The 12,605-nt window shown below is 44.5% G+C and overlaps 1 protein-coding gene across 1 annotated transcript; it reads right to left on the reverse strand.

Moving 5' to 3' along the window:
* Positions 1 to 542: 542 nt before the first annotated feature.
* Positions 543 to 2,350, reverse strand: LOC128514858 (uncharacterized). Its single transcript, XM_053488753.1, has 5 exons — positions 2,299 to 2,350; positions 1,860 to 2,201; positions 1,616 to 1,708; positions 916 to 953; positions 543 to 744 (listed from the first exon to the last, which is right to left on the reverse strand). Exons 1-5 carry the CDS (start codon positions 2,348 to 2,350, stop codon positions 625 to 627), a joined length of 645 nt encoding a protein of 214 aa, XP_053344728.1. The 3' UTR covers positions 543 to 624.
* Positions 2,351 to 12,605: the final 10,255 nt, after the last annotated feature.

Below are 12,605 nucleotides of genomic sequence, written 5' to 3' on the forward strand. Positions count from 1 at the left end.
TCAGAAATTACTGACTAAAAACTGATATTAAAATGTTCCTCATAAACTCATAGGTTCCTGTTAACACAACTGCACTTTTCACGATTATTGTATACAATGAATTATGATGCAATAATTGAAAAAAGCTGAAGCTGCAAAAAGCTCATGGGCAGCCAGGGCTCACTGACACACGTGGGGAGTGAAGGCTGGTGCATGTACTCTAATCTAATATTAAAGCTACTGTAGCTCTTATTGTTGAAGAGGTTAACACTGATTTCCATCAAAAAGTGTTAGAACACACAGGACATTACTGTTTTGACTCAATATTAAGCACATGGTCTTAATGTTATGGCTGATCAGTGGATATATAAATCATCTTCACTATTTTGAGGACAAATATTAAGAAAACAACCCAATGTAAAACTATTAGAAATAACAACAACAAAAAATTTTGAGCAGAATTAAAAGTTGACAAACCAAAAAAATATCTATCAGGTAAGGCAAATTAATACAATAAATAGTTTAGAAATATTTAAATTTCAGCAATATATTTCTTGTCTGAATAACATGGGACACTTCTGTCTCCTAACTGGGTGAATAATTACCTTTATACTGCTTTTCAATTCTGACTTTATTCCTCTTTATTTATTTTATCTTAACTTGTGCATAAACGTCTTGATGGCTCATGTCTCTGGATGTTCTGGAGGATGAAGGTTTCTTAGCAAAACTCACAGCTGCATAGTTCAAGACATCTTCATCATCAGCCTGATAAAGAACAAGAGACATTTATATATATTTAGATTGGACTAAATATAATGATTACGTTGATATTCTGTAAATATTTGTTTATTATAATTCTCTGTACATTGTGGATTGTAGGTCAGATGTGTATTTATTTACCAGAACAGAATCTTAATGAATAGAAGACTGGATTACCTGATTGGTGGGAGTTTGATGGTTGTTTGATGAAGCACCTGAACAATAATACACACAAGTGAAGTTTAAATGGAGAAAAGATTTAATTTTTTTTCGTTTCAACTTTATACAGTAATTCTATAAATTATAATAATAATTATTCTCAAAGTAAACAAACCTTTTCCTTGTTGTTTAAGTAAAACTCCAACCAGAGCCACAATTACAATAACAGATATTATATTAGAGGCTATTAAGGCAATGATCCAATAGAAATCTCCTGAAATGATCAAAACCAACAACTTGTAAACATATTGGATTTTTATTATCTAGAGAATATTTTAATTAAAATTTTATTACAAGGTGAAATAAAGTGTATTTTATTAAAACTCTTACCCTGTTTACCGCCATTGTTTGTAACCTGGTGTGTAACAGAGTGTGTGTTGTTAAATGTTCCAGGTGTAGGACAGGGTTTCATCTCTTTACCTTTACCAGTGAAAATTTATTTAGTGATAAACATTTACAGAACATTCTGTTATACAAAACAAAGTAAATAGTACATTTTTCAGTTTTCTATAATATTTTCATGTATGGGGACTTATTACTTTAACTTCACTACATTTAAAAGAAAAAAAAAATCTAAATTTCCACTTTTCCACAATATGACATCTGTTGTTTTTTTTTTTTACTTAGTGGAAAAAATAATAATAATTAAAACTCTGACCTTCTCTATCTCTGCTGTTTGAACCCTGGTGTGTAACAGAGTGTGTGTTCTTGTTAAGTGTTCCAGGTGTAGGACAGGGTTTCATCTCTTCACCTTTACAAATAAATTGGAAAAGCAGCAAATAAACAGAAATGATACTAAATATGAATAATGTGAAATATTCAACATTTAATGCACATGTACACATAATTCTGGTTAAAGTGTTGATCTGGAATTAGCAGGTTATCAGAGTAAAACTGTTTACCTTCAAACTGCAGACGTGTTCCAGATGTGAACTTTACTGTACTTCCCTCCACAAATCCACAGAAATATTCTCCTCCAACACCTTCACTTATTTCATTAATGTTGAGATCAAACTTTTTGTCCTTTACAGTAACACTGAAGCGGCTATCATTAAACCCCTTAAAAAATATGTAGCCCTGGGTGCCTTTTTGGTACGGTCTCGCCAATACCTGAGGCACTTTTCCAAAACTCTGTCTGTACCAAGCTAAATTACTTCTTTGTTCATTGTTGTTACACCCCATAGTTAAATTTTCTCCATGCTTTACTATTTTCACTTGAAGCTCCTTGATGTCAGAAGTGTTTCCTGTAAAAAAACAAAAGTGTTTAATATTTCATTTTTATGAATTAGTAAAACATGTAAAATGACTATTTTAAATAAAAGTGTTTAAAATGTTCCTCACCAGTTGTGCAGAGACAAAGCAGAGAGTAAAGAGCCACAAAGAGTGTGATCATCGTTCCTGTTTAGACAAAGTGATAGTGAGGTAATGAACTTGTGTGTTCAGTAAAAAACCAGGTCCAGACTCACGCCTGATTGGATGTTTTGAAGCTGTGGACTGATTTGATTGGTCCATTAGCTGTAATGAGATGTGAAGCTCACAGTGAATTCTTGTCTATTCTGATGCTGTGATGAGTCACATGACTTTACAACTTTACGAACGTTACTGTTGTTGTATTTGTACAGAGAACATTGAGGAATACACACGTCTCATGCTGGGCTCTATTAATAAAATCTTCTTACACGCTTCTTGTTTTGATGCCGAAAGTAACTTAATCACATTTGAGCCATTGTTTTTTCTCTAAAGCACCTTTTATTTAGTGTTTGTATGTGTGTGTGCCCACGATGCTTCCTGCATTCAGCTGCTTACTAGTGATGCGCGGGGCGTCTGGTAACCCACGGGTCGAGTTGGGGCGGGTAAAGAAATTGTCACTTTATTTGCGGGGTGGGTTGGGGCGGGTCATTAAAAACAAAATTAAATAAAAAATCCATGTATGTTGCGTGCAATTCCCCAAAGCCGATATTAAATATTTGGGAACATTTATTTTTATATTTTATTAAGTTTTTTAATAAGGTTATGTCACGTAATTTGTTTCATTTTTACTTTATATTTTATATTAACTGTTTTTTATATAAATATTCTTGTGTTGTGGAATGAATTATATGAGTTTTCATTATTTCTTTCATTATATATTCATTAAAATTTACTTTGATTTACGAGTGTTTTGATATACAAACACGCTTCCAAAACCAATTATACTCGCAATCCATGGTTCCACTGTGTATATAAATAGATGAACCATTGCATACACATGAGGGACGTACATAAGTGATGTATGGAAACGATCCATGGTTCAAAATTAATTCCTCTGTGTGAAACCTTGTGATTATAAGCCCCGCGCCCAAACACATTTAGAAGCAGTCATGAGAGTGGAATCACGTCTTCAGGCCCAGTGTGAAAACGCTCTTAACACACGTGTAGAAGTGTTACTGACTGCAGCAGCGCTCTCTCACATCATGCAGTTGTTTTAGTTGAACAGAAATAACATTGTGGTTTCTGAGTTTCTGAGACTGAGTGTTTAATCAGCAGCTCACAGAAGGACAGAACAGCACAGAAAGAACTGATATTAATTAAAGAATAATCTCACATCTTTTAGTAGATATTGTAGCGTTTTTACGCACGCTGGGAAGAATGCTGGAGAGACGAGTGAGCTTATTTGCTGCCCAAGGCAATGGCTGGGAGTACTTTATTAGCACACAGCAGGTATGGCATGAGCAGCACCTTCACTCAGAAGCCTACATCCAATTCAGCACTAGCTTAACTGGAGCACATTTCACACGTCACTCACCTCAACACACACACAACAGGGCCGAAGTCACTAACCCAAACACCTTTCCCCATCATGGTGAACACACCAACATTCCCGCAAAGCATGCTGGTCGTCAGCCGCCGCCCCGCCCACGCCACACTGCCCCCACCCGAGCTGTGACCGTCCCTGGTCACCATGAAGAACTTTGTTTCGGAGGCGTGGAGGCGGTCGGCGCTGGCGGTGGGAACGCCGGCGTCCTTTGGCAGGTGAGGGATGAACGCGAACGTAGTCCTGAGGCGGTCCGGCCTCCACAGGGGTCAATGTTTCCCCGGCGTGCGGCTGGCAAGGCGCAAGACGGTCCCGGTGGAGCAAAACTCATGCCCGCCCCGCCAACCGCACCCGGTAGATGACATCGGAGAGCCGAGCTATTACCGTACAGGGGCCCACCCAGTGAGACACACGCCCGGCCGAGAGCCCCCTCCTTCTTCCGAAAGGAACACACCCACACCTGCTCGCCAGCAGCAAAATCTCGCCCCTGGCTGTGAGTGTCCACGCCCATTCACTCCATGGGTGCCCCCACCCGAAAGTCTTGCAGCGGTGCCCGCGAGCGCTGGGTGGGGCCCTTCTGCCTGGCGATGAGTGGTTCACAGTTCTGTGAGACTGGCGGAGCGACTGCGGGTGACGCAGTAACGCGGCTGCACGCTGGCTCGGACGGCTGATCACCACATGAGGGCCTGGAGGACTGCACGGGGGGAACGTCCTGCGTCGAGGGTTCTACGTCGCGACAGCGCTCCACTTGCTCGCAGTACCGGCCACGCGCTTTGTTGCTCGGCCGGCGAGGTAAAGCGCCGGTGTTAGCGCGCACATTTCCCGCTCGGTCTGCTTTTGGAAGTTCCGCCCCCCGGGTGTGTGCTGCTAACCTGTCTGGCTGTGGTTTGAATCCAAGCAACCTGGCTACCCCGAAGTTACCACGAAGAGTTCCGCTGGACAAGTTCAGCACCGCACCCCATCTACCCAAAATGTCCAACCCCAAAATGCAGTCCTCCTCGACATTCCCCACAACGAACCCGTGGGAATAAGTCCGTCCACCCACCTGGACTCGCACTGTGCGACACGCCCTTACCTTCACGTAGCCCCCAGCAACGGTGCAGATGCTGAAGGCAGGATCAGGCCGTCCGCAAACACGCTTGCTTTGCCCCAGTAATCCAGAGCGCAGCAGCGAAACAGTGGAACCCTCGACGCAGGACGTTCCCCCCGTGCAGTCCTCCAGGCCCTCATGTGGTGATCAGCCATCCGAGCCAGCCTGCAGCCGCGTTACTGCGTCACCCGCAGTCGCTCCGCCAGTCTCACAGAACTGTGAACCGCTCATCGCCAGGCAGAAGGGCCCCACCCAGCGCTCGCGGGCACCGCTGCAAGACTTTCGGGTGGGGGCACCCATGGAGCGAATGGGCGTGGACACTCACAGCCAGGGGCGAGATTTTGCTGCTGGCGAGCAGGTGTGGGTGTGTTCCTCCGGAAGGAGAAGGAGGGGGCTCTCGGCCGGGCGTGTGTCTCACTGGGTGGGCCCCTGTACGGTAATAGCTCGGCTCTCCGATGTCATCTACCGGGCGCGGTTGGCGGGGCGGGCACGAGTTTTGCTCCACCGGGACCGTCTTGCGCCTTGCCAGCCGCACGCCGGGAAAACATTGAACCCTGTGGAGGCTGGACCGCCTCAGGACTACATTCGCGTTCATCCCTCACCTGCCAAAGGACGCCGGCGTTCCCACCGCCAGCGCCGACCGCCTCCACGCCTCCGAAACAAAGTTCTTCATGGTGACCAGGGACGGTCACAGCTCGGGTGGGGACAGTGTGGTGTGGGCGGGGCGGCGGCTGACGACCAGCATGCTTTGCGGGAATGTCGGTGTGTTCACCATGATGGGGAAAGGTGTTTGGGTTAGTGACTTCGGCCCTGTTGTGTGTGTGTTGAGGTGAGTGACGTGTGAAATGTGCTCCAGTTAAGCTAGTGCTGAATTGGATGTAGGCTCCTGAGTGAAGGTGCTGCTCATGCCATACATGCTGTGTGCTTAATAAAGTACTCCCAGCCATTGCATTGGGCAGCAAATAAGCTCACTCGTCTCTCCAGCATTCTTCCCGGCGTAAAAACGCTACAATATAAATAATTTAATAAACCTCTATAAAACATGTCCAAAAGTATATAAATTATTATATAAATCATACAAATATCAATTATTAGTTTCATGATAATAATAATAACACAAATTATTATTATAATGATTATTATTATTATAATGATTATTATTATTATTATGATTATTATTATTATTATTATTTGTCTATTAATCTTAATGTCCTCACACTGCTGTTTGGTTTGAGACGTTTGTCCTCTAGTTTCCATCTCACACCAGAGAGTGTGTGTCAGTGTTAATGGAAACAGCAGTGTGGTTTAAAGTGAGAGATATAAACTGAAGAGTTTGATTCTTCTGTAAAGTTTACACAGACATACAGACACAGTCTTAATATGGTGGAACCTGGAACTTAAAGTACCAATGTGGGGGGAGGAGGGGAGGACTGCAGAACTTCCTGTTAATGAGAACCAGGAAGTAGCAGTGTGAAGAAAGTGTCTATCTTTAAGTATCTGCTAAAGTGAAATATGAGGAACATTAGACTCTGCTTGTGTGTGTGTGTGTGTGTGTGTGTGACAGTCTTGTTGAATTCTGGTATGAGTGCACTGGTCAGTAAAACACTCTAATCGAACACTGTTTGAACTTAGACTTAATCCCCTTTTAGAGCTGAACTGCTTATCATTAATCTGTCAGTAATTTAATGTGTGGCTTCATGAATCAGCAGTTTTGACTCTTTTTAAATCATAGATGTAGATAATAAAAAACAGTTTACCTTGTCACCTCAACATACACAGCATTTGGATACACACATAACTGTGTAATGTTGCCGTGGTAACACTGAGAAAAACCACAGACTGAGCAGCTCTGCTATAAATACCACAAACATTGTGCTTTTATACATTCACTCTACAGTCACTGTTTGGAGACGATGCATACAAGTTGTAGTCTCAGTCTCTGAATTTACTGAAATTTAATCACATTGGATATAGTGAACGTCTCGGGTTACTTTGCTGTAACCCTGTTCCCTGAAAAGGCGGGAACGAGATGCTGCGTGAAAATGCTATGGGAACATCTTGTCATGTTGCCGGTTGTGAAGCATGTGTGTACCAAACACGCCAAATTTTTGGCTTTTATAACCTCGGTCAGGTGACGTCATCTGATAGGACGCACCTGCAGGTTATAAATAGGAGTGAACCGGAAACATTCCTCAGATTACTTTGTCTTAACGGACGTCCGGTCACATAGGCAGTGCGGCATTGGGACGCAACATCTCGTTCCCGCCTTTTCAGGGAACAGGGTTACAGCAAAGTAACCCGAGACGTTCCCTTTCAAAGGCTACACTCGATGCTGCGTGAAAACGCTATGGGAACGAGAGTACCAACGCCGCCGCACTGCAAGTGTCTGGACTCCAAGGTTGTGTAGCGTGTGCGCACAAGGCCGAGAAGGTCTCAGAACTATGTCTGGGTAGCTGACTCGAGGCCCCGTGGGCCCGGAGTAGCATGAACATCCAAACTATAATTGTAATAAATGTGTGCGGAGAGGACAACCCTCCGTGTCACACACTTGCTGCAGGGGAATACCTCTTGCTAGTGCAATAGATGAGGCGATCCCCCTGTTTGAATGAGCCCTGATTCCTAGAGGCGAAGTGAGCCCACGCGCCTCATAGGAGATGGCAATAGCCCAGTGTAGTGGGGGCCACCCCCCGTTGCGGCCCCAGACCATGTAAAAGCTGCTCTGACTCACGCCACTGGCTGATGCGGTGGACGTAAATCTGAAGAGCACGTACTGGACACAGTGAGTGAAGTCTCTCCTGCTCCGAAGCTGTAAAGGCGGAGGACAGAAGGCTTCAAAAACAATAGGGATGTCTGATCCTCTTAGAGAGGTAACACCATTTAGAAAAAACATCTTAAGGGTCAGAAACCTGAGGCGCTGACTCTAGTGGTTCAACAAGGGGCACAAGCCAGAGGACAAATTTTTTCTGCAGAAACTCCAGCACTGAAACAATTCGGCAGTGGACTGAGTCTACCTGCTTCGTCATGCACCAACTTTCAAATACATTCTATTTAAGGGGAGGCAGTCCTAGTACTTAGAATAGTCTTAATTACGCTGGCTCGAAGACCAGCTTGACTTAGAGTCAGAGAGTAGTAAAGGGGACATTTGCTGATCTTGCGAGGCAAAGAGGTCCACCTCCGCTACATGAAATTTTCCCAGAATGTAAATCGCCCTGAGGGACAGGAATCTGGTGCGCTAGCTATTTAGCGGCGCGAGCACAGTCCGCCCTGGCGATTAATATATGAGACTGCCATAGTGTTGTCCACCCGCACTAGGACATGGTAGTCTCAACTGCTGGAGGAAGTGCTTTAGGGCCTGAAATGGAGCCATGATTTTGAGGCAATTGATGTGCCACGCAAAAAGATGGCCTCTCCAGCTTCCTTGGGCTGGACAGTCATTTAAGACCGCACCCCAGCCCATGAGGAAGCGTCTGTCGTTAGCATCTGAAACGATAAGACGAACTTAGAGTGGGACCCAGCGTCAGAAACCGGAGTCTGAACCACATAGGAAGGGTACGAAGCACCTGGCGCGTAGCCCTTATTGGGAATTGGCCCTAGAGTAAAATCCCCTGGTTCTTAGCCACAACTGAAATGCTCTCATGTGCAGAAGGTCCAAAGGTGTCACCATGGATACAGCTGCCATGAGAGCTAAGATCTCTGAAAGTGGTGGTCACTTTCTGGTCTAGCTTGATTTCCTTGACGGTGTTGAGAATGGATTCGACACGAGCGGGAGACAGCTGTGCCCGCTTACGCTCAAATTCCATGTGACACCCAAAGATGTTGTCCTCTAAACAGGAAAGAGCATGCTTTCATGGCATTGGATCTCAATCCTAGGAAACAAAGATCAGCTAGAACGACATGCTGATGTCGAAGCGCTAGCTACTGAGACTGGGCCAGCCAGTCATGTAATTCAATACGGATGCTCTGGAATCGTAAGAGCCAGAACTACATCTATGTATTTTGTGTATGTGCGGGTGAAAAAGCTAGACCAAATGAAAGGACCCGATACTGGTAAGCTTCGCCCCCGAAAGCGAACCTCAGGAACCTTCTGTGTTGTGGCAATATTTCCATTGATTTATTTTTTAGATAGCGGTAAAGCCCGCAAAGTCTAAAAAATTGGACGCAGCCCCCCGTTCCTCTTGCACTTTCCGGTTTCATGGAAGTGGAGACCACGCCATTGAAACGCGGAGTTGATGTGAGAACTGAATCCTTTAGTTTCTTTGTACAGTGCTTAGTACCCAAGGAGATATACTTGGCAGTAGCTTCCACGCTGCCAGTTTCTCAGAAAGGGGCAAAGCTCAGCGGCTTGGTTAAACGGGGGGGATGTTAGATGTTCGGTATCCTGAAAACACGGCAGGAAAACACGAAGAACTAACATTTTAATGGAGACTGGAGTTGCCCGAAACACCAGTGGTGGCGGAGCAAGAACACCAACCTCCTGGGGGTGCCAGGGAGAACACTTCATTCTTTAAAAGGAATTCTGCGTGCCTCTCCCCATTGGGGGGCCACCCCCCACGGTCCTGTGCACATGAACCTCAGGGCTTCTTTGTGAAGACAATATGCCAGTCTGTTCTCTTTTGAGGCGGATTGCGTGACGCACCCCAATCTTGCAAGGGGGTGCCCAGCTCAAAAACACTCCCCTTGTGTGTTTAACGCCTCGCAACATTCAGACCCGGTCGAGACTGGGTGGCCGACAGTCCCGACTCTTGAGCAAGGCCGGGAAGGAATTTCCCGAAGGCTTGTTATATAACTTCGCCTCATGAACCTAGTGGCGACCGAGTTAACGACATCGCCAAGTAGGCCGGGAGGCGAGATGGGGCATCGAGGAGGAATACACGATCCTTCTCCTTAATGACCCTGAGATTCAACCACAAGTGCCTCTCCGCGGAGACCATAGCAGCCATAAAACGGCCGATAGCACGAGCCGTCTGCTTTGTTGCACGAAGAGACAAATCTGTGGCCCGGCGTAAATCTAATACGCCTACCTTGCAGAGCCCCGCCAGTACTCAAGTCTCTCAGCAGGTCAGCCTGGTAGGCGTGCAAAAACGCCATGGTGTGCAATGCGCCAACCTGACCTGCTGCCTGAAAAGCTTTTCCCTCCAGGGAAGATAAAAAGTCTACACAACTTGAAAGGAAGTAATAGCTTTTTAGGAAGGATGATTCCCCACAACGCAGTGCTTTGTAGTTAATGCAGTGCAAACTGGAAAACTATGGAATATGGAGCCTGAGCGTGTTTTCTTCAGTCGTTTTTGGTTTGATTTAAGTACGTAACCTACGCGGAAGTTTGTAATATCGCCTGACAATGCAAGAAATTAAAAGAATGGACATGCATTGACTCGATTTGTCTCTCATCACTGCATGGGCATGAATTAACGGGGTGCGCTGCCGCGAGCAACAACAACATAGAGCGGAGAAGCTTACAGAGAGAGATACGGACGCGATGTGTTTACTGATGTGTTTACATGACTTCTTAATCTTCGACAGACATCGTTATAAACCATCTAACGTTACAAAGGTAAGCATAATATAGTTTTCCGACTACGTACACAGTTTGCAACTAGACAATCACCTCAATGCATTGTTTATTATAAACGGGCGATTAGGGATTATATAGAGACGGATGTACATAGAGAAGAAGCCATAACCATGTTCTATGAGAGTATAAGTTAACTTACACTCCGCATTCATCGTGATTATTAGAAAAGGCGATCTGCAAAGAGTCATAGTAAAATAAATTACACTCACCGAGCCTGGTGAAGATGAAGCAGGAACACGAAGCGTTAGTACAGATCCATTTTTAGGAGCAGCTTCCTAGTAAAACCTGCTTTATATTGACCCACATTTATAAAGCAGTCTGGTGAAAAATTATTATCGCAAACATAAACGCATTTAGGTAAATCGGCGGGGACGTTAGCTTTAAAAACTAAATTCAGCCACTGCGTCCTCAGTGGCTCAGATACCTACAGTAGTTGATCAATTGGAATGGTTATTATCGTCGCGCTCACCGCCGCGTAAAAACGTCAGCGGCCAAAATAAATCAGTTGCATTTCAAAGTAATTCGTAAAATGGCCGCCAGGTGGCGCAAAGTGACATTTTCGCTCGTTGCCGTAAATACAACAGTGACCGTTATACAGCGTATCTCTGTATCGGTTTATTGTTATTTAAGTTCTGGATTATTTCAGGTACTTTAAACACATTGTTGGGTTGCTCATGTTGGCTCATATGAGATGTAGTTTACAAATGAACGCCTGGTTGGGTTATTTTGACCCAACAACTGGTTTATTCATTATTCTTTCCTTTCTCCAAATATCAGCCTGCAGAATGTTTGAAATATTACTGTTTATTGTGTTACAGGTGTAGTTTTAAGAGTTGTTTAGGCAGGAATGCGTGTGTATACAGCTCAAAACCTCCATCAGTTATTAAAGATAGCAGCTATTTAGAAAACATGCCCAGTGATTTCTGAGCTTCAGGAAATCTCCCGACGCTCTGCGCATAACACCGGGCCAACTCATGTCGGAAAGAATTTATAAATGGTTTCTAAACATGGGCTATTGTTTTTTTACTTATAATATTTGTTAATTTAATTTAAATGAGGTTTGGGCTCAGGACTTCGACTCGGCATTGTGATTCTCCTCTTTAATTTACTCCATAGTTTTAATCAGCACTCAGCCGCATGCATGAAGTTTTTCAGAGCGCACCGGCAGAAGACTAATGATTATGAACGCGTCGGGAAAACAGCAAGCAGACTGACTCTGACCATTTAAAAAAACGTTTGCGTTCATTTTCTGACGCGCTCAAGTTCACCAAAAACAATACAGAGCAGCGCAGCTTACAACACTTACAAAATCACAAAGTTTTTTCGTTATTGTGAGTGCGCTTAAATAAAAGTTGAGTCTTATAAAGGCATGTAGTCTTATATAGTTTTATTATATAGTTTTTGCACATTAATCTGACACAGTTTTTTCAGCCTGTCACGGCGTGCGCCCAAATCAATATCGCTCCTCGCTCACTAGTTAGGCGGCCTCCCCTTCAGACATGCGAAGCAGCGGGACCGCAGAATTACACATGACTGGTGAGCTATCGTTGCTATCGTTGCCCGGGCTTGCACCCCGCGCTATAAAATACTCAGGGTTTGTTGGGCTACAGTGGATTTTACTACGCGCTGTGTATGCAGCGCGCATGCAACAACGCGGAAGTGCGGCATGCAAGCAGGGCAAATGGAACGCGCCCCAGGGACTTCAAAGGAGCGAGAGGTGGGAGGGGGGCGGTCTGGCCATCCGCGGAGAGCAGAGTCAGCGAGAGCAGACGGATGGCCATTGCACTCACACCGCGTAGTAAAATCCACTGTAACCCAACAAACCCCAATCATCACCAGCCGTGCCTTATTCCGTCATGTCATGTGGGCATTATAAGCTTTGTATTGAAAACTTCTAACTAAAAAGTGGCAGCTGGCACGCCTAAAAATAGACGCAGTTTATTTTTTTAATAGTCTAAATAAAAACCCTCCGTTTTAATTTCCTATAATCTAAAAAGCGCTCAACCGCACGCATAGTTTTCCCGAGCGCGAGGAATTTTTTTGTGCTAAATAATGTTTATGCAGTATAAGAATTCCTATTAATCCTGGGTTGTTCTTTTAGTGTCACTATAGTGCTTTACAATGCCAGACAACATTCAAATACAAATTATCCACCCTCCCCAGGTGTGAATCGGCTGTTCTCACCTATACAT

The sequence above is a fragment of the Clarias gariepinus genome, chromosome 27, assembly GCF_024256425.1.
Source record: "Clarias gariepinus isolate MV-2021 ecotype Netherlands chromosome 27, CGAR_prim_01v2, whole genome shotgun sequence".
Taxonomy (NCBI): Eukaryota; Metazoa; Chordata; class Actinopteri; order Siluriformes; family Clariidae; genus Clarias; species Clarias gariepinus.

What these genes read in the sequence shown, in the direction of transcription:
- LOC128514858 (XM_053488753.1), bottom strand. Translation starts at nt 2,350, where the DNA reads ATGATCACACTCTTTGTGGCTCTTTACTCTCTGCTTTGTCTCTGCACA. An exon ending in AACACGTCTGCAGTTTGAAG is followed by an intron (nt 1,709 to 1,859) that starts GTAAACAGTTTT and finishes TTATTTGTAAAG; the next exon opens with GTGAAGAGATGAAACCCTGT. An exon ending in ATCAAACTCCCACCAATCAG is followed by an intron (nt 745 to 915) that starts GTAATCCAGTCT and finishes GTTCTTTATCAG; the next exon opens with GCTGATGATGAAGATGTCTT.